General features: G+C 36.6%; 1 protein-coding gene across 4 annotated transcripts in view; it reads right to left on the bottom strand.

Annotated features, from left to right (window-relative positions):
- SMAD1 (SMAD family member 1) overlaps positions 1 to 23,209 on the bottom strand; it is a 96,959-nt gene that overhangs the window by 45,996 nt on the left and 27,754 nt on the right. For 3 of the 4 annotated variants that reach the window (XM_007496267.3, XM_056802746.1, XM_056802745.1), the window contains one exon: positions 7,572 to 8,167. In XM_007496267.3, the coding sequence (XP_007496329.1) occupies positions 7,572 to 7,971 (400 nt within the window). In that variant the 5' untranslated portion in view covers positions 7,972 to 8,167. Of the gene's footprint in view, positions 1 to 7,571; positions 8,168 to 15,212; positions 15,279 to 23,209 lie in introns of all 4 variants that reach the window. The other variant, XM_056802747.1, reaches the window with a different exon arrangement.

Raw genomic sequence — 23,209 nt, 5'->3', positions numbered from 1 at the left:
ATTTCCATTACAAGCATTAATTTCCATTGGATTTGATCAGAGGAGACCTAAGGATGATGGACTAGAATAAGCTTAATGCTTACTAGAATTCTTACTGTCTGTGAGGAAACATGACTTAGCAGAAAAGACAATGGATTGGCTTGGAAGATTTGATTTTGGGTCCTAGCTCCTAACAGGAGTTGTAACATGCACACATAACCTAGAACATGTCACTTCGCAGGCTCAAGCCCCTGACTATTAAATGGGAGGGTTAGATTAACTGACCTATAAGGTATCTTTTCAGTTTTAAACTGATGATGTCATGTTCCTTCTTGCTCTTAACAAGCATGCTAGATGGCACAGTACATAGAATGAAGGTCCTGAAGTCAGGAACACTCATCTTCCTCAGTTCAAATCTAGCCTCAGACACTTACTAGCTGTGTGGCACTGAGCAAGTCACTGAACCCTTTTTACATCAGTTTCCTCATCTGTAAAATGACCTAGAGAAGGACATAACAAACCACTCCAGTGTCTTTGCAAAGAAAATGCCAAATGGAGTCATGAAGAGTTAGACACAACTGAACAACAAACAACAACAAAAAAATTGGATAAGATTCTATTCCTCCTACTTTTCTTTAAACAACAACAATGTTGATGACGATGATGGTGATGACAGAGTGTTAAGAATATAAGTTAAAGCATTATGTACAACTAAAGAATGTGATCAAGAAGTGATTTTGGAGTGGATTTTTTGGCTGTCCAATAGTCTAAAGCATTAAAGAAGTATGTAAGATGCTATAAATGTTATATATTTTAAGTGAATACCTGAATTTTTAGTGGTGTTAAGTCAAGTGATAAGTCAGGATGACACCAGAAGACTTCTTACTGGGCTTGAAGATTTCCCAACACTTCCATACTGCCACATCCCAAGAAGACAGACTTACAACTCAGCCCATTTTGATAGTCACTGACCAGAAACCCTCTTACCCCAGTCTTAGAGTAATAAGATAGTCCCCACAATATATAATCTCGTATGCCCTTAGCCTTCCACTATCACATGGTAACATGAAGATGAGAGCCCATAGCTATGTCAGTACAGCATAAGCCTCACAAATCATACTAAGCTGAAAAGGTTTCTAATTAGAGCTTGTGTGCTGGAGAGAATTCACAGAACCCAGGCTGAGTTCTGTCTCTGCCACTTACTACTTTGGTGAAGATGGGCAAGTCACATCACCTTGCTAGGATCCACTTTTCTCATCCATAAAATGGGTGGGGAAAGGGAAATGAAGGGGAGGGAATATGAATTTAAGTGCTTACTATGTGCCAGGCGCTGAATGCTAAGTGCTTTACAAATATCTCATTTCAGAGGGCTAAAAAAGCAAACTATATAATTATGATTCCTAGAATCCTAAATTTTCTGTTCTTGTCATATAAAAATGCTCCCAATTGCTGATGTTTTTAATGTTAAAAAAATCACTTTAAAATGTTTTATTGAGGGGGTTAGACTAGATAATTTTCATGACCAGTGCTAATATAAATAGTTGATCTGATTTGAATCTTAAAAATAAGTAAGATCAAGTAGAATGAATCCCACAGAAGAAGAAAAAGTAATTGAAATATAAAACCTGAATTTGTCCTTGAATCACAATAAAATCTAGAATGGGATGGTATCTGATCTATACGTACAACTCTGAGTAAGGCATTCAACCTGCATTGATGCCCATACTCATGAAATAACAGATGACTGAAGAAGCATGAAAGGCTCTAAGAAATGGGAGTTCAGGCAAATTCCATCTCTTGTCACTTATACTTTGTGTGATCTTGGGCAAGTCATATCATCTGAGTCTTAGCTATCTTGCCTATAAAACTTAGACTTCACTAGATGCCTTCTTCTGGTTCTAAATAAATAGTCTCTGTCAAGGCAGGAGTGGTAAATGTTTCCAAAGAGTAGCATTATCAAGAGTCAAAGACCCTGGGTTCAAAGCTCAGGTAAGGGCAACTAGATAGCACAGTGGATAAAGCACCAAGTATGGAATAGGGAGGGCCTCAGAAACTTCTTAGCTGTAAGACCCTGGACAAGTCACTTAACTCCATTTGCCTAGTCCTTGCTGCACTTCTGTTTTAGAACTGATTGATACTAACACAGAAGGTAAGGGTTTTAAAACAAAAACAAACAGAAAAAACCTCTGTCCTTTGATAATTCATTTCAGATTATTATTAATATTTATAGATCACTTTAACATTTATAAAAGCGCTTTGCATAAATGATTTCATTTAATCTTTAATCTTTATAATGACCCCATGAGGGAGATGCTATTTTTGTATACATTTTACGGATGAGGAAACTGAGGCAGAGAAAGATTAGGTGACAGACCCAAAGTTACCCAGGGAGGAAGAACTCAGAATCACATAGCTAAGTAAGTATCTGAAGTTGGATTTCAACTCAGCTCTTTCTGACCCTGGATCCAGAGCTCTACTCACTGTTGTCAACTAGCTGCCATTCTGAACCTTAGCTATCCCTTCTATAAAATGAGGGAGAGATTGGACTAGGTGATCTCTGATGTCCCTTTGAACCATAAAATCTATGCTATCAGTTAATTAGCTGATACTGCTAGTGATATAGCTATTTACACACTGAACCCTAGGCTTCCACAAACACAACAAAATAGCAGGGTGTGAGAAGCATGAAATGGGCACCAGGAAGCCCAAGTTCTCTAGACCAGGCTCTGTCATAAATTCACTATTTTTCTCTATAGTAGGTTTGCAATATCTGCCTGCATATCTTAGGCCACTTAATTAACACTTTTCCAGAGTATTACTCTTTACAGGTTTTACCAAGATATGAATGAATGAATTGCTTGACTTCTATAGACTTTGGTTTCTCCATCTACAAAATTTGGGGCTAAGATGTCTTAATGTCTTTTCCTGATTCAAAAGTATTTTCCAAAAATGCACCATTTTTACTTCTCAATTCAACTCTCCCATTTTTTTCCACAGAACTGTAAAATGGATATTCCTAAAGAATAGATTATGTTATTACTTTTTCAAGACACTTAAGAGGGTCCTGACTGACTGGCCCTAGAAAGAAACAAAGAACTCCATTTTGGTATTTCAAGCCTTTTATAACCTAGCTGCTCCAACCTGTGCATCCAGACTGATGCCACATTGCTCCCTAGCATACCAGACTCCTCTTGCTGGTCCCTGTACATGACATTCTACCTACTGCTTCGGTGCATGCCTTGGCATAGGCTAATGCCCCTTCTGCCTGGAATGCTCTCATCTCTGCCTCCTGGGATGTCCAGCTCCATTCAAGGCTCAGCTCATAGACTTCTTCCTCCATGAATGATCCCCAGTTGTTAGGATTCACCCTTTCCCCAAGATGATTTTGCATGCACATTTGCATTTACTTATCTGGACATGTTTCCTCTAATTAAATATAAATTCCTTGAAGACAAGAACTAATTTCTGTACTCACTGTGTGTATCACCATTTCCTAGATGGTGAATGACTAGCATGTCTTAGGCACTTAATAAAACTTTTCCAGAGTATTAACTTTTAAAGGGTTTTACCAATATAGGAAATCCACAAAACTAGTTCTAAGGTGAAATGATATCCAAGGGGTTTTAGTTTGCACATTTGTCTAACAGGTGAATAGGTTAATTTGTGTGGACTTTAGTTCAGTTCTAACACAATAAATCAGCCACTTGTAATTAAAGAAAAGCATAAAGAATACTTAAAAGTATTCCACAGAAAGAGACCCTGGGAGTCTCAGTGGATTGAGAACCAGGCCTGGAGATGAGAGGTCCTGGGTTTAAATCTGGCCTCAGACACTTCCTAGTTGGGATGATCCTGGACAAGTCACTTAACACCTACTGTCTAGCCCTTGCTGTTCTTCTGTCTTGGAACTAATACATAGTATTGATTCTAAGGTGGAAGGTAAAGGTTTAAAAAAATACACCTCCTCCCAAAAGAAAGGAAGAGATCTTAAGAGAACTCCTCATCAGGCAGATAAAACTAAGGTGCAAGGATTTCAATGACTTTTTTTTTTTAATCTAATGTCATAAAGGTAATAAATGGCAATGGAGTGATTTGAATCCAGAGCATCTTACTATAAATCCAGCTTTCCCTCCCATCTCACCCCAGTCTTTTTTCAAAAATTAGTCTTGAATTACATCAAGCTGCAACTAGAATCCAAGATCTTTTCTCCTCTCCTGCCTCCTTAGTCCACCAGCTCCAAAGAATGTATCAGCCACATTCTAAACACACAAGCAAACCTGGCTGTCGCATCAAAGACTAACACAACTACAGAATTTCAAGCTTCCAAGACTTAATACAGTTTTTCCAAATTGAGTTTGAGGCTGTAGAAAACTATTTTGCTTTCAAAGGCCTTGTGAAGAATGCCAAGAATTAAGACCAAATGGCAAGAGACCTCCATTAGATCATTATTTAAAGCAGAAGATAGCAACTGAACTGTCTTCTCAAATAGTAAAGGGATGAAGAGGCTGCTTTTCCTTCCCATGACTAAATACCCTTTAGTGAACAGGGATGTAATGAGGGCTGAGGGAGAGTTTGAGCTCTAAAATTTAAGCACCAAATAAAAAAAAAAGTTAATTCCTGACAAGATATTAGATTTAATTCTCCAACACATTCTATAATACCATCTGCAAGAACATAGATTTAAGGACTTTAGAGGTCATCTATTCTAGCTCCTCATTGTACAGATAAAGAAACTGAGGATCAGAGAGGCCTGAGAGTGGTTTATCTAAAAACACACATGTAATAAACAGCAAAGTTGGCACTGATGAACAAAGCAGTGTAGCCACACTAGTCTATTTGTTGGTTTGCATACATTTCTACATTACTTTACAGTTTACAATGCACTTGCCTCACAGAAACCCAGAGGGCTGGAGATTAAAAATTTGATTATCCCCATTTTACAAATAAACAGGTCATTTAAAAGAAAAAAATTCAAGAAAGAGCCTACTTGGTATTCTGGCAAGAGCTAGAAAACTCAAAACCTGTGAATAATGGAAGAGATCCCTCATTTAGATCTTGGGTGAGGACAAAAATATATAGCTTTAGAAATGGGATGTTCTTGTTAGCTCCTCTGGAGTTAAACATCAAAGAATGGATTTCGATCTTGAAGGGATCATACTTTTTTTTAGCTCATAACCATTTCTAGATGAAGGAACTGAATCCCAGGAATGTTAAAGGACTTAGCTGAAGTCCAGAGATGAGATTCAAACTCAAATCCTCTATCCCCAAATCTAGCACTGTGTCTACTGCACCTTCAGATTCCCCAAGTATTCACAACTCCTGGCAACAGACTGTTTTTCTGTATGTATGTTTGTTTGTTTTTTTTATGGAATTCAGCAGGCAACACCAGACTAAATCCAGTTCCTCCTTTACAGAAAAATGAGCAAGTGTAAGGAGTGTTATATTATCAGCAATGGAGATCACAGATTAACTTAAGTGTTTTGTTTTTTTTTTGAACAGCAGTTTGGAATTCTCTGCTCTTTTCCTGAAAACTTAGCCTAAGAAAAGGATTAAGCTATATCTCTCTTGAAGAAGTACAAAACTGCCCTATAATGTGGCCAGCTACCTATCAAAAAGGCTGGGCGTATCATGCGTTTGGGAAGGTGTTTCTCAAAAACCCTCATCCCAGCTCCCAATTGCAGTTTGCTACCTACTCTTCTTGGCTTAGTTTGAAGCTAAAGAAACCCAAAGCCAATCTCTGCTCTCAGTCCTAGGTAGGAAAACAAAGAAGGAGAAAGGGAGAGAACCCCAAGGCCTGAGTAGTGCCTTTGAAGGCCACACAGTCTGGGAAGCCTTTGTTGTTCAATTAACTGTTCTGTATGCCATCATTCATTCCAGCAAAGAATACCCTGCCTTGAAGTTCAAAAACTGAGAAACACTGCTCTATCTCACCCATACCTGAATAAGAAGCAGAACCTTTACAACCTCCACCAACACGGTCACCCAGCCTTCCTCTGAATGCTTACTTACAAGTGGTTCCCACAGCATTCCACATTTACATAGTCATAACTGAGAAAAGGTTTTCTTGATATCAAGCTTAAAATTGACTCTTTGTAATTTATCCCTATTCCTCCTAGTTCTGTTTTCTGGGCCCAACTATTCAGCCTGGAGAAAAGAAGAGTGGGAAGGCTGTCTTCAAGCCTCTTCGGCATGACTGCCTTTTGAATACTTTAAGACAGTCCTACTATCTTTCCCTCCATTTCTCTGTGACAGGCTAAATACACACCATTCCTTCAAATGACTCACATTAAAGGGATAAAAAATTTCTGTTCCCTGAATCCTCACTAGTTTTTTGAGATTCTTCTTTAAATGAGGTGCTCAAGAATAGAAAACAATATTTGTAGATGTGCCCTGACCAGAATTTAGCACAGTGGGATTATTTTCTCCATATTCCTTGAAGTCATCTTAATGTAATCTAAAATGTGCTCATATCTTGTAGTTTTCATTGTTGTTACATCATCTGTTAGGTGAAACTGAACTTTTGGTACAGTAAAGTTCTCAAGCTTTCTCAAATGGTTGTCTAGCCACACCACCCACTGATAAAATACTGTGTGAAGTTTGGAAGATATAGATGGAATTGAAACAAGTGTGAGGCAATAGGGATTTTGACTAGGAGAGAAGAGGAGTTATTTCTTTTCCACATCATTTCCGTCCACTCCTCCCAAGGAAAAACTGTCCTCGAGTAGCCACCACACACTGGCACTCCTATTTGGGGGCTACCTTTTCCTTTTAGATAGGAAGTTCTATTCAAAGGTAGATAAGAGCACCCATTCTCCTGGAATAACTATATGGCTGTTGAATGATCCAATAGGTTTTCAACTTCTTTCCTCCCTATAAATGAATTTGTCCTAATCACTAGAATTCTTAGAATTCTGAATATACGGTTGATTACTTTAGTCTTCTCTGCTCCACCTTTTCCCATTCACATGGAACAATTAAGAAAGCAATAAAGCATTAGTATCTATTCCTTACTTGCCCAATGGGCCTATCCTTTCTGTAAAATGACAGAAAAAATTCTATTTCTCTGGGTATTATTAATGGTCTGGAGGTAAACATGGACTCTTGTTTCAACTTTTCCCCCACCTTTCTCTTTGGAAAATGTGGATTTCACACCACATGCTGCTGCCTGTATAGAAACCACACTAAAAACTATGCAAAGTTAAATTTAGAAGCTAGAAAAACACTCAAGTTAGAGGTCCTGGTATTACAGTGACAACTGGCATTTTCTCATCATCCTTACCCTTCAAGGATGAGAGAGTTATGTAACAGGTGACCAGTTTTCAGTTTATAACTGGGTGAAATATCAAATGGGAAGCAAGAACAGGAAGTCTAAATATCAAAAAGTTATTTGCTGCTTTCATGTGATTTTTCAAAAATTAATAAAAAATAAAAGACCAACCAAAAAAAAGTAAAGACAAAAAATTAAGGAAAAAAGAAAGAACAAACAAAAAGGAAAATGGATATTTTGTTATCTTCAGCATCAATGGTCTTATGGGGAATACATTCAGAGGAGAGTATGTGCATATAAATAGAGCAAATAAAAAGGGTTCACCTACCAGGGCTTTCTACCCGTTTGTAGTGGTATGGATTGATGCAGACTTCCTTCTGCTTGGAGCCAAAGGGAAACTCACAGCACTCCAGTGGTTTCAGTTCATGATGGCTCTGAAGGTCTGGCCAACGCCATACTCGACAGTAAATGACATGAGGCAGCCCCTTCCGGTGGGAGACCTGCAGCCTGCCATCCAGTGATCGAGGAATGGTGACACAGTTGCTGGGCTGCCCTGGACAGCTCAAAGCCTTTTCTAATTCCTCCATTGCCCCCTTCTTTTTCTTCAGTTTTTTGACCAAAGCATCAACAGCCTTCTCTGCCCATTTTTCTTCTTCATCCCCTTGTTTCCAACCCAGAAGCCTCTTCACAGCTGGGCTGGTAAAGGAGAATAAACTTGTCACATTCATAATGGAGTACTGTAGGGCTTGCCAGATACGTCAGGAAATCAAGTCCTGGAATGTCCAGACAGCAAGTCCTGGGAAGAACTGAAGATGACGCTGGACTCTATTCACACCTGGTTTGGTTTCTGAAGTCTTGAAAGAAAGAAATCAGCATTCCCAATGCCACAGAAAATCAAGTTAGATTTCTACCTGAACTCAGGACCTAGAAGAGAAAAGAAAGGAGGAACAGGTTTTTTAAATGTGCTTTGGTGATATTACTAGAGGTTTCCAAATATCTAAATTAGATTGACTAAATAAGGATCACAGAGCAAAAAAACAAACAAAAAACAATTTTCACAGAATACTCAGATGCTACTGTGTATTAAATCTTACAGTTCAACTATTTAGAATTATAAGAATGTATTCAAACTAGTATTGTTATTACTGATTACTCCAAAGAGAACAAAATCAGAAAAGTATCATATACACCAAACTATTCATAGCAGCAGTTTTTGTAGTAACAAACAAAAAACTGTAGCCAAAGCAAATGAGCAGTGACTAAGGAGTGGCTAAGCAAATGAATATAGCAAAATACTACTGGGCAATACAAATGAAGAATTGAGAGAAACTTAGGATGACATATTTGAACTGATCCTGTGAAGTAAACAGAACAAACAAGATATGACTCTACTAATATAAATGAAAACACTAACAAAAGGCAGCTGAACTCAAGTTTAAAGGCAATAACCAATGTTGTTTCAGAGGACCAATGATGAAACAATTTATTCCTCTCATTAAGAAGGTGGCAGAGACAGAGGCTTAAAATTTGCACACATCATCAGTTGCGAAAAACTTCTTGATACAAAAGAATTCAATAGAAGTGGAGGTAAGGTGGGAAATGACTATTTTTTAGTATTATTTTCATCTTGGACTAATACAAAATAAAATGAGCATACATGCATTTAAGTATATAAAGAGAAAACAAAAAATTATAAATACAAGTAGATTTCTATTATGTATAATTGACTTTTAATTTTAAAGTATATATGAAGTCCAACCCATCTTTCAAAGCTATAAATTATGATATAAAAATTAAAAAGAATAAGCAAAACTAAGGTAAGAATCAAATGTCTTTCCCACCAATCTTCTTTTGTCGATAGTGAGAATACTAAAGAAATTATTTTATATGAAGTTTGAAAGGGTGCAAGGCTCAACTGTTAAGATCACAAAGTAACAGCACCTGCCATCTCTCAAAACTGAAGAGCTTGATACTTTTCATTACTGTTACTTTTTTTCTTTCTCCCCATTGTAGTTATTTTTAACACTCACCATACCATGTCTACTAGTAGCAACAACAGTTCACATTAATAGTGCTTTAAGGTTTACACACTTTGAGGCTTTACCTATATTAACATCTTTAGTTCTCTACCAGATGCCCACTTATTACCATACAGTGCTGCTATCCCTGAGATGCTGGTGGTTACAAAAAATGTCTGCCTATGAAAATAAAACCAGATCAAAACAGCCTGGAGCAAAACCATGCGCTTTCACATTCACATTTTCACATTTCACATTTCAACCTCACTTGTGAGGCTGAGAACTTCTCATGGACCTGGCTTCAAAAGGTTCAAAGGGGCTTTATCCAAGTTTATCATAATTCTGGCGGGATAAGTTTTGGCATTACCACTTTAGAATTCAGAAAGACACCAAAGAAATGAATTGATTGTCCAAGGTCTCCTCTAACATTCTGTAATAGTTTCAAAGTCAGATGATACCCAAATGGGCAAATTAGTTACTAGAAAAGAAATATATAATTTCCTCTTCTGATTGTCATATTCCTCTCTCAATCCTCCCTCCAAAGACATACTACTTTGTCCTGCAACTCTCTAATTCAACATTTATGGTGATCAATGTTTTCCCATACTCTCCATTTCAGTAGACTGAAAACTATATTAGATTAGAGACCTGGTTCATCTAATCTTTACAATAAATATAAATATTCTTAAAATATATAATATATAGGAGTATGAGAACTTCAAAGAAACATGAGAAGACCTATATGAATTGAAGCAAAGTCAAGGAAGTTAAACCAGGAGGAAATTAAATTTGAACTGATGCAGTGAAGTAAACAGAACAAAGAAGTCACAATTAAGTCAATTAGATGAAAACATACTAAATTAAAACAATACTAAAAAGCAGCTTGACAAAAGAATAGAAAACAACGGACAATTTTGGTCAGAACAACAAATGATGAAAAATTCTCTTCAGAGGTATTAACTTAGGGTCCATTTTTTTATATCAAATTTCCTTTTAATTGAAAACTTTTCAGGAGTAGAATGAGATAGCTTGAGACATAGTAGCTTCCTTTTCCCTGAAAGTGTTTTTGAATTGTTTGTTGGTTACATTTAAATTCCCAGGGATTATACCCTTCCCCAGACCCACAGAAGGCATTATACAACCAAATATATATATATATATACATATACATATATATATACACACACACATATAAATTATGCCTTTCACTATGAACTTTAAAAAATATATAATTTGATAGGTGTATTTCAACATAATGTGTTTCCTTTGTAATATTTTATTTCATGAACTGAAAACCATGATTAAAAAAAAAGGGGGGGGGTTCATAGGTTCCACCAGCTTGCCCAAGAGATCCAAGACACAAAAAAGGCTATGAAGCCCTACTGTGGGACAGAGGAGAAAGACTAAGTATGGCACGTTACATATTCTGGCTGTTGTAATCCTTATCAAATTAGCTTTCCATAGCTGGTTGGTTGGTTTTTTTCCTGTTACAAGAGAAGATTCACGTAAGGAACAGAGACTATTGGGAGATGACTAGTTGTAGAAAACAAGACACCAGTAAGACTTAAAGAAAAAATTAAAATTAACTCTGTACCAGAAAGGAAGGGATATTGCGTTCAAAGTAGGTACTAACTTAAGTGTTTGCTGAATTGAAGACAAATTTTAGGCCCCTATTTCAACTGTGAAAAGTAACAGGGGGGCACTTTGTTAATGCTAAGTCCAATTAAGCAGTTACCTATTACATGACAAATATAATAAATCTTAACAACCACACCACTCATCACTGTACTACATATTGGAATACCGACTTTATTGCAACACAACAGCTGGTGTGATCCCAGAATATTCTTACAAGTGAGGAAATAAACTGAATGGAACCAATAGAGTCTGAAACTATTCTACCCTGATACCCTACCACCACCAAACTACCCCGGGGGTTCTTAATTTTATTTATGTGGGTTGACTTCATTGACAGGATGGTAAAATCTACAGACCTTTTTGGAATAATCATTTTAAATGAATCAAATACACAGTATTAACTGTGTATTTTAGGACAATTAAGGACAATTTTCAAAATGTTTGTAATAAAAAACAAGTTCACAGCTCCCAAGTTAAGAACTCTTTGCCTTCACCAAAAAAACCATATTGACCAGCATGAGCTGGAATTAAATTCCAATAGCAAATTAAAAAGCATTATTACTTGAACAAGAAAGCCAGTTAAACTAAAAACCTAATAATAATAATGCTGTTAGTGATGATGAGGAAGAGAAAGAAGGGTAAGGAAGATGAAACTTTTTACTTCTTTTAAGTTTTATTAACAATGAATATCAATTAAACCAACTAAAGTCATTTAAATCATTTTATATTTTATATATCTATCTGATATTTTATTCGTTTCAACACAAACTAGCATAACTTTTTAGCTATGACTATGGAAGGCTGCAATAATATGGTAGAAGAAATATTGGATTTTATGCCAGAGGCCCTAGATTAGAATCCTCTGCCACTTATTGTCCCTGTAATTTTGGGATCAGTTTCTCTTCCTAGGGCTGTTGGGGGGGGGGGGGTAGATTAAATAATCTTTAAGGTCTCTTCCACTCTAGACAGTCTATGAATATACGACCCTTTAAGTCCCTAAAAGGATTCTGTCAATACACTATCCTTCACTTTTTTTGTCCTATATCTCTCAGCATTATTTCACAAAGGTTTCTCCTTTTGTGTCCCTCTTTTTATTCTTTATACCTGGTTAAGTCCTAATGGCACAATAGTATTCCATTCCATTAATATACCATAATTTATTTAAACATCCACCTACTGCTGAATATTTAGGTGGCATCCTGCTTTTTTAAAAATTACATATACTTTGAAAAATCTTTTGAGCAGGTGGTTCTTTCTTGCTTTTTAACACCTCAGGGTACCCTCTCCCAAATGGAACTATTTATTGGCCAAGTTCAGAAAGCCTTTTCTCCAATTCCCTCCTTACCTCCCACTGCTTCAATTACCTCCACAAAAAAATATAAAATCCTCCTTTGGGCTTCTAAAGTCCTTCATACCACATCCCCTCCCATATTTCCAGTTTTCTTATATTTTGCCACTGCCCAAGTATTTGACAATCCAGTAATACTGTACTCCTTGCAGTTCCTCAGAAAAGATTCTCTATCTCCTCCCTTTGGGAATTTTCACTGGCTGTCCTCCATTGGGGGAATGTTCTCCTTCCTCAACTCCACCTCTTGGCTTCCTCCATGTCTCATCAAAAATCTCATCTACAGGGAGCCTCTCTCCACCACCACCCCTCCATTCTAGTGTCTCTCCTCTGAGATGAGCTCATATTTACCAGGTATGTATCTTTAATATAGTCCTTTGTATATTGCCTCTCCATTTAGAAAGTGTTCTCTTTGGGGTTAAGTGATGATTTTGACTTTCTTTTGTGTTGCCTTCAATCAATCTACTAGCACTTATTGAGAGGGTATCAATACTCTCCACTATGCTACAAAGGAAAGGGCAAAAGTAACAAAATCATAGTCTCTGCCCGAATGGAGCTCCCAATCTAATGGGGTAACAACATGGAAACCATTCTGTACAACAGATCTAAAGAGGAAAAATTAGAAGTCATTTCAGAAAAAGACACTAAGGCTAACAGAGACTTAAAGGCAGGGCTGTAGGATCATGTTTGAGTGACTGAGAACTATGAAATCTTTTCAGAAATGTATCTTGACATGTAACTGGCAGCTAGGTAAAACACAACACTTGAGAATAGAACTCATTATACTATCAGGGCTTTATTAACTTGGTAAATCTATACTACCTAACTTTTATCACAAAGAAACTGCCCATATCAATTTAGGATTATTTAATAGAAAGAGAGAAAAAGTTAATGAGTCCTCTTCCCCTGTCATTTTTGCATTCAACTTTACCAGGCTCCTTAAGGGAAGGGGAGATATTTTCAATTTTGTATTCTCAGATCTGACGCAGAATAGGCAATTATGAATGTTGGATTGAATGGGAGATGGAAATAAAATGGTACTATTTTTAAAAGAACAAGGTGAGGAGTTTCTTCACAAATAAGAAATATATTGATTTATCCTTTACTTCATTCAGTCACATCCAAAACACTTTTGAAAAAACTACTTGTAAAACCTCTGAATCTCTAATCATTCAACCTGAGAAGGGCTGAAGTTTACCTTTGTACTACCTCTAAAAGGGCTCACCAAATAAATGAATATCAGAAAAGATTGAAGGTTCCTTAATTAACCAGTTAGAAAACAAACCTTCCAAAGGGCTTTCAGCATATTCTTTGTATGTAAAATGGTTGGTGCTAATTATAACTTATCAGTTCATTATAGCAGACTCTTATCAGTTCATTAAATACCTCCCACCAGGTAGTTCTTTGCCAACAGTTGGACAGGGCCTATATGTATACTAACAATCATCTTGAAGTCCTGATGAGGTCACTGTTCAGCCCCAAAAGCTTCCACAGTCCCTCAATACATTATAATTTGATAAAATATGAACTCCTCAGACTGGTATTTGTTGTTATTATTTAGTCTTTTTCAATCATGTTGGACTCTTTGTAACTCTAATTGGGGTTTTCTTGGCAAGGATACTGGAGTGGTTTGCCATTTCCTTCTCCACCTCATTTGACAAGATGAGAAAAGTGAGGCAAACTGGGTAAAGTGACTTTCCCAGGGTCGCCTAGCTAGTGTCATATTTGAACTCAGGAAGATGAGTCTTCCTGACCCCATGTCTCACACACTATCCACTGAACCACCCAGCTGCCCTCAACCACAACCCAAACTCCTCAGAGTGGTACTTAAAGCCTTCCAAAATATACCGCTTAACAACCTTTAGAGCTTTTCTTCCTGCTGATGTCCTTCCTAAAGTTCTTATATCAGGCAGTTGACTGGCATATATTAAATGCCTACTAATGCCAGATACTATATGCTAAGTGCTAAGTATATAAAGACAAAAACCAGATTTTGTTCTCAAGAAATTGTCTTATGGGGCGAGGGGGGTAAAATCCAAACAACTATATAAAAACAATATGTATACAAGGTCATCTCAAAAGGAAGCTACTCCCTATTAAAGAAGACTGGGAAAGGTTTTTTACGGAAGGAAGATTTAAAATTGAGACTTTAAAAAAGCTGGGAGGGTCAAGAGAGCTAAAAAGAGAGTATTTCAGGAATGAGGGACAGTCAGTGAAAATGCCCAGAGGCAGGAGATGGGAGTGCTTCCTTCCAGGAACAGGAAGAAGGCCAGTGTCACTGGATTGTGGAATACATGGAAGAAAGTAAGGTGTAAGAAGCTTGGAAAGCACAAAGTGGCCAAGTTACCAAGGGCTTTGAGAGCCAGAGAATTTAGTATTTGATCCTAGAGGTAATATAGGGAGTTGCTGGCACAGCAGAGTAGAGAGGGTGGATCTATTAAGCTAGACTGTTAGCTTGCTCCTAGATACCAGAAGTACCATCATTAAGATTCCTTGCATTTTTAAAAAACCCTTACTTTCTGTCTTAGTATCAAAACTAAGATAGAAGAGTAGTAAGGGCTAGGCAAAGAGGGTTAAGTGACTTGCCCAAAATCACACACAGCCAGAAATGTCAGAAACCAAAAATGAATTCAAGTTCTCCTGACTCCAGGTGTGCTGCTCTATCCACCATGCTACCTAGTAGTCCCTATTTCTTGCATTTCTAAAGGCCACTCTCTCCTGGTTACATTCCACAAATGTTCACATCTCCTTTCAGAATTCTTCCTTCAAGTTTCAGTCCAAGGTACCAGCGCTCCTTATCCCATCCTTGGTATTCTCCCTCCCTTCTCTATTCCCAGTTCATAATGCTCCTTATCCTTTTACTTTCCTTGTAACATACACATTGATATTAATTTTCCACCCCACCCCACCCAAAGTTCTTGAATACAGAAACCATTTTATTTTTATCTTTGAATCTTCAGCTCCTTACCTGGCACACAGTAGGTGCTGATTATTGGCTGAGGTTTCTTCCAACTTTTGAAACTTTGGGTCTAAACTGAAAACAACATAAATCATTATCTTAAAATATTCTTTAACTCATAACAGCTTCACCAGAGTCTGACTTAGTAAAGTTCCAATTAGAAAAAGTCTTAATAGCCAAGCAAAGGGGAAGTGTGTATTTAATTTGGCCATTTTCCTAGGGTTCTTTGAATGGGGATAGAGGCACCAGGAGAACTTTTAAAATACACTAGCCTTCTATTCAACTTAAATTTAATTTGTCAAATCCATAAGGGGGGGGGGATTTTTTTTTTATCTGAGGCTCTAGTCTACAAACATAGATTTTGGTTGACATGGAATATAGATCCTCAAGATGGAGACTCATTTGATGCCAAACACCTGATTTTCACAAAAGGTTGGAAAGAAAATTATCCTAAAATCAACTAAGTAGAGTTTCAACAATCCAACCTATATCAATTCCTGCAAGAAAGTAGCAGTAGAATAGATAAAAATAAGCAGGGGAAGGGGTACGGGTACCTCTTGATCAATTTCACAGAAGAGGAAGCTTTGTGATTCTGACATGAATCCACTAACTTGGTGGCTACTAAAAAAAAAAAAAATATATATATATATATATATTTATATATATATATATATATATATATATTCCATTAAATACTAGTTCAATAGAACATGACACCAAAAAAGTAAAAAGGGAAGGGGGAATGAAAGCAAATGCCCTGTAAAATCAAAGTGTAAAAAAGAAAAATGGTCCTATCTTAATGCAGCAGGCAAAATATTATATAGTAGAATTATTTTCCTCCTGTTATTTCTTATCTTAGGGTCACTGTTCTGCCCTTAAAAGCAAATGGTAAAAATTCATGGCATAAAGATCAAGAGGGTCAAGGGGATCTGATTTTCTTAACAATTCTCAATGAAAAAAAGCCATTTAAAAAAATCCCATTCATGATCCTTCCCCCCACTGCCAATAGAGAGAGAGCAGAAGCCACAAAATACATTTTAAAGTATCCATTATACATAACAGTTTCAGATTTGGAACCCCTGGCTCCCACTTCCTCCAAGCTTTTCTGCTTTCCCATTCCAAATGAATATTAATTTGCTTTGCTTCACCTGGTACACGGTTTCCAGCCCCCTACCCCCATGAATGCAACACCTTTAAAGGAGGAGACTATCACTTGTCTCTGTTATCTCCAGCACCTAGCATGGGGCCTAGCCCAAAGATACTTAATGATAAATGCTTGTGAAACTAAATTGAAATTTACATGGCTTTCACCACAGAATAAAAGACAAACAGGCATTATGGTCTAGTTAATCAGGAATTCGACATTTTAAAGTCAAAAACAGACCTATTTTAGGAAGTTCCATCAATGGTGGAAATCATAATCAAAAGCCATGACCTCCATGCATGACTCGTTTTTCTCCATTATAAAACTGGAGCTCATACCTAGACTCTACCACAACCCTGCTGGAATGCTATGAGGATGTGAGATATTGAAGTACTTTAAACTTCTCAAGGATCTTTGTGATAAAAAAAAAAAACAACTTATGCAAACAACAATTATTACGGAAAGGTACATGCTTCCTCTCAGAAAATGGAGGATTAATAAAAATAAGCTGCCCTGTCACTCTGACAACTTGAATTTTTTCTGAGGTCAAAGATTCATATATTTAAATATATAAATATAAGTATCTTAGCAGATTTCAAATATTCTTTGCTTCTAAGGCACTTAATTCCATATATTCTTTTCTCCTTTCTTTCTTCTGTCAAACAGGGGTTTTTAACCTGAAGTTCTATAGATAAGATTTCAAGGGGTCTCTGACTTTGGATGAGGAGGGGAAAAAATCATCTTTATTTTAAGTAGCCTTTTGTTTACTTTTAGAGTATTTTCTACAATTAAAAAATTACTCTGAGAATGACTACCAGTTTTCCAAAAAAATCTGTGACACAAAACAGGTTCAGAATTTCTGCTCTAAAGGGGCAAGAAATAACAGAGCCCTCCATACTCTCAAATTTAGAATCTTGAGATTTAGGGCTAGAAATGATTTCAGGAAAACCCAGTCTATCATCTTCATTTTATAGGATAAAGGAACTGAGGCCCAGAGGGGGAAAACAACTTGCTAACCTTTATACAGTCTTTTCTAATTCACAAAATGTTTTACATATATTATCTTTTTGCAACCTATCAAATCCATGAGATGGGTATTATTATTATCATCCCCATTTTTATACATGGAAAAGCAGCAGCTAAGAAAGGTTAGGTGACTTGTGTAGGTCAGAAAGCTAATGTCAAAAGTATATTGCATTGAGCTGATTCTGAATTAAACACAAGGTATACCACACACACACACACATACACACACACACACACACACACACACAACACATCCATGAGCATTGTAGGAGCTTATATGTGTGAATAGGTGATGAGAGTGGATTGTGTGAAAGAGTCTGACAATTAAAAATATTAGTCAATTTCTGGCTGATACATTTCCCAATAGAAACAACTTCATTCCCCTTCACAGAAAATAAGAAGATCTTAGAATAAGGGGAACTATAAGGGAATTATAGAATCAATGTTTTCAGATATAGAAAGACTGGATTGTTAGTGAAGAGATTCATGGAAAGGTTTGTATAACCTAAGACACAACAAAGAAAGCTGAGCCAAGAGAAAAATATTCATAAGGATGATATAAATGACAAAACCAAAAGATTAAATATAATGAGCAAACTTGGTCCCAGAAGTCTTATGATGAACACAATATTTCTCAGTAGATAGGAAACCATGAGTACAGAATGTGCTAGCAAACATTGCCATGTTGATTAGTTTTACCTAACTCTTCCTTCTTTATTATAAGGGAAAAGCAATTAAAAGATCACTCTACAGCAAATATGAATAATACGGAAATAGGTTTTGAACAATAATACATGTATAACCCAGTGGAGTTGCTAGTCAGCTCCAGGAGGGGGTCGGGAAGAGGGGTAGAAAAGATCATGAATCTTGTAACCATGGAAAAATATTCTAAATAAATAAATAAAATTTTAAAAATATATAATTCCCCCTACCCCTCCAAAAAATAAGGGGAAAGCAAAATTGGGTGTAAAAACATGGAATTGTTTAGTCTCAAGAGAAATTTCAAAGACAACCAAGAGTAAAAAGAGTTATATGATAAAGAAAGAGACAATAGGCTAGTCATATGGAGAGGGTCAATGACAAGTGCACGAAGTGCTCTTCTCTTTGGATGTCAGGCAAAACCCAGAAAAGTCTATAATCTATTGGGAACATGGGTATGGATGAATGACAAATGCTTATGTAAGTGTTGGGTTTTAATAGTATATACTAAATTTGCCTACTGCTTGTAATCTCAGCAGATTATCTTCTTCTCTGCTATTTTTTTAAGTTAAAAATTTTTTTATATGATCAACATCTTACCTTCTTTCCCTCCCATATTCCCTTCACTAAAAAAAGAACAAAATGCTTGAAACAAAGATGTATAGTTAAGCAAAACAAATTCCACTATTGGTCATACAAATAAACATATCCCAGAGTCTTCTGGAATCCAAGTAATAAGTATATCCCACCACAATAAATAGCTGAGGAATCAGTGGAAGGAATTTTGAATACATGAGAGATCACAAAAATCCATTGGAGTATTCTAGTACAATCATGCCTTCAAATCTGCTGATTTATTTGTTATCTGCTGATTCAGTTAACTGAGGTCAACCATAGGGGGGAAAAATGGAAATTTTGTAAAATTTCAGCAAATAAAAAAATAAACAGTTTTTAAGTTTCAAACTGCCCGCCAAGTGAGTACAGGCTGTAACATGGTGAAGTCAGTATATGACTCATTTCCCTCTGTCCCCATCCCATACTCAAGCTCCCATGGGAAACTTTCTATCCAGTCTGTCTCTAATGTTCCTACTAAGTGCATTCATTGGAGTGTTACTATAATGCCTTTGTTTAAGAAAGCCCTTATTTACTGTAATAATGGCTCCAAAGCACAAGAGTAGTGATGCTAGTGGTGCAACTGTGCCCCATTATCCATTGATTCAGCTACCTGGTGTTAATGGCAGGTGATTGAATAGCAGCCATCCATGATAAGTCTTGGAAGGAATCACTCTAGAATGCAGGGGACTTACTGTAGAGAGGAAGGTTAGGAGGATGAAGTAGAAGGGAAAGGTCTTGGGAAATGACTGTGGTCCAAAGTATAAGCATTTTTAAGGAAAACAAGAATGTTATGATTTTTTTTATTGACATCTTTTTGTGCTGTTTTATATCAGTGCTTTCTGAACACATTTGCTCCTATCACTATATTTGTGTCTATTATCTATTTTAAACATTGACTCTAGCTTTTCCTTGGTCATCTATCTGTAAATGGAAAAAAGATCTGCTAGTCTATAATATAGTAGAAGATCAGAGGAAAAGGAAATAAGGGGCTTTGGGGAAGACTGGGAAGGATTAGAGGAGGAGAGAATTTCATATAGCAAATTGGTCATCTTTTTTCCTAGTTGCTTCTTGGCAAAATACAATTTTAATGAGTAGGAGGGGTGGCATCCACATAACAAAATTAGTTTTATGATGGACTGACTGGATTTCCAAGTCCTAAGAGCTAGTATTATCTTACTAGTAGTTACTGTAGATGAAATCAATTCTTGCTTATCCCCAAAGGCTTATCTCTATTCCATTTTTGCTTATCTCTAAAATCAGTTAATTAAAGACAACAGGTTACAAAAGATCAACTAGGCATGGCCTCCAGCCTAGAGGCCCTTTTCTCACCAAAAATAACACATTTGAGTCTTTGTAAACTACTTCACTCCCTACATTCTTAAGATACCCAAGCCAGGCATGTTATCTAAGCAAGTCACTTCATCTTGGCAATGAAGCATGGCAATGTTGAGTTACAAAAGAATGCTGGGCTTGGGAATTGGAAGAACTTGGGTTCAGAACCTAGCACCACTACTAACTGCCTATGCTAGCTGTGTGAGCTTAAGCATTCAACTTAACCTCTCTCCAGGTCTCAGTTTTTAATCTATTATATAAGGGGGTAAAAGGGTAGACAGGCAGAAGGGTGGAAGTTCCAACCCTACCTTAGCCTTTCACAAACTATCAACCCCCTGATGTCATTGGTCCTCTTCAAAAATGAAGGACAAACATCAACACTCATAACCTTGTGTAACCGAGGTAAGTCACTTTATTTCTACTTTCATCATTTGTAAAATGGAGACAGTAACAGCACAACCTGCCTTACAGGTTTATTATAAAGTGCTTCTATATTTTTATGTAAAGTATTTTATAAAACATTAAAAACATGCACCATTATAGTTAAGATCCAGTTTGAAATCTGTAATGTTATGATCCTATTAGCAATTGCTCCATCTCCACCCAAAAAGGGGGGGAAATCATAATTGCATCTTAAAAAAAAAAAACATTATCTTTCATTTTGGAATCAAGTACTGTGCAGTGCTTCCAAGGCAGAAGAGATGTAAGGGCTAGGCAATAGGGATTAAATGACTTGCCCAGGGCCGCACTGCTAGGAAATGTCAAGAGGCCAGATTTAAAACTAGGACCTCCCAACTCTAAGCCTGGCTCTCTATCCAATAAGTCAGCTAGCTGGCCTCAATGGTAATTGTATCTTAAAAATGAAGGAATACCAATCATACAATGTTCTATAAATCTCAGAGGAGGAGCAGGAAAAATCAAAGATCTACCACCAGCCAGAAGAGCATGAGTGAGTAGGAATACAAGGATGAAGTGGTGCAGAAGAAAGTCACACACACAGGAGAATTCTGGATAATACAGGTGAGAACCATGATAGGAAGAGCAAGAGCTACTTGGAATCAAAAGATAGGGTCACATTCTGGAAGTATAACTTCCTTACTTTTGGCTTTATTTTCCTCGGCTATAAAATGAGGAAAATGAACCAGATTATACTTTCTACTTTTAAATCTTTGTTAATATTTGTGAAGTGCTTTGTAAATGTTAAAGTATAAATATAAATGCTAGCTATAGCTATTGTTGTTAGTATAATTATACTTTTAAGATTTTGCTTGTACTATCTCTTAGGCTCACCTTCATATATCTGAACACCTAGCTGGGTCAATGGAAATTTAAACGTAATTAATTGATAACTGTTAAAAATGATCCTAGAAACATCTATTTTGGCCCTTAATTGCATTGTATTCTACTTGCACTTTTCAGTGAAGAACACAAAAGAGCTGAATTCTTTTACATCTCTCTTGATCTTTTCCTCAAAATAGAATTGCCTTCTCCTTTTTAAAATTTAATTTTTTTTAATCAGTAAAAATCTACCTTCTCCCCCTACTCCTGTTGACAACAAACTAACTTCAGTTACAAATATGTAAAATGGAACAAAAATTTCCCTTCCAGTTCCATTGGCTATTTTCAAGATGGATGGATAGATGTCAGATTGATAGAATGGACTCATTCTGCATTTCATCTCTCCATCAGGAGGTAGGTAGCATATTTTATCCTTAATCCTCTAGAATCCTAATTGATCATCATGATCAGATCAGTTATAATATTGTTATCATTCAATAACTTGTTCTCCTAACTCTGCTCACTTCACTCGCATCAGTTCCTATAAATTTTCCCAGGTTTCCTTGAAAATATCTCCATCATTTCTACAGTACAATGGTAATTCTATCACATTTTCACAAAAATAACTTGTCACAAAATAGTAATCATTCTCAAAAGTTCTTTCATCCTTCTTCCTTGATATTAACACAAAACTTTGCTCCCATACCTCCAAATTTTAGATAAAAAACACCCAAATTCTCCAATTTTGCACACAAAGATGCTCATTATTTAAACAAAGGATGGAAAGTGGTTCCCATTTTCCTTTTCTTCCCAGCTAATTCCCAAGTGGGAATCCAAGAATCTTAACATTGGAAAGGCCTTCTTAAGGGTCAAGTAGTCCAAACTATACCTGAGAAATTGTCTTCCTTACAAAGTCCCCAACAAATGGTCACTGATCTCTCCTCTTAAGAACAACCCCTTCCTCACTCCTCCTCTTTCCCAGATGGAAAACCTATCACACAACAAGAGAGCCCATCACAGAATAGCCATTGATGTCTAGAATGAAAATCAAATCAATAACTATTTACTGAGACCACATAAGACACTGGCAGTCTTTTGATAACCCTCATTTTCTGTTCTTTTAGACATTTTGGCTTGAAATAATTTACAGCTCTGCTCTATGCATGACTGATAGTAATAGTAACTACATCCCTCAGTTATCTCAGCTGAGACACATATTGTAAGCCCATAGTGAAAGGATAGCAGTAACTCTAACTCTGACTATCCCTCAAACAATCACAACGACTTAAATACTAAGGAAGAAGGATATTATCTCTAAGCCCATATAAAATAAAGAAGATGTGATTCCTCTAAGATGCATGCACTCTGAAAGACAAAAATAACAGTGATTTGTATGACTGGGGAGGTCAATCATTGGCCAGTGGAGTCTCTCAGAAGCTCAAGTTAGAAGATGGGATGTTTCAGGAAGTGGAAAAGGAATAACTTTCATAGAATATTCTAGCAAGAAAGACCAACGGAGGCCACCTAATCTAACACATACTGACATAAGGAACCTTCTCTATAAAAATGGCAATTGGTCACACAAAACTTATCTTGAAAATCTATAGTGAGGTACAAACTACTACTTCCAGAAACAACCCATCCCACTGGGCAGGAAAGCTCTAATTGTTACAAATCTGTCTACCCATTGCTCTTGGTTCTGCCCTTGTGAGCCAAACAAATTTAATTCTTCTTTCAATCATATAAATTATTTGTCTGTTATGATATTTTGAAGCAATTTCATTGGAGTACCTTGTGTATCCCAATGAAACTAAAGAAACGGGAGTCAACTGGCAGTACATATGTATGGGTTTACAATTACATGACCATTTGTCTTTCTCTGTGTTTAAATGCATTATTGTTCTAGGTCCTT

This window comes from Monodelphis domestica, chromosome 6 (assembly GCF_027887165.1).
Source record: "Monodelphis domestica isolate mMonDom1 chromosome 6, mMonDom1.pri, whole genome shotgun sequence".
In the NCBI taxonomy this organism is placed as follows: Eukaryota; Metazoa; Chordata; class Mammalia; order Didelphimorphia; family Didelphidae; genus Monodelphis; species Monodelphis domestica.
This window is presented reverse-complemented; position numbering and strand designations above follow the sequence as displayed.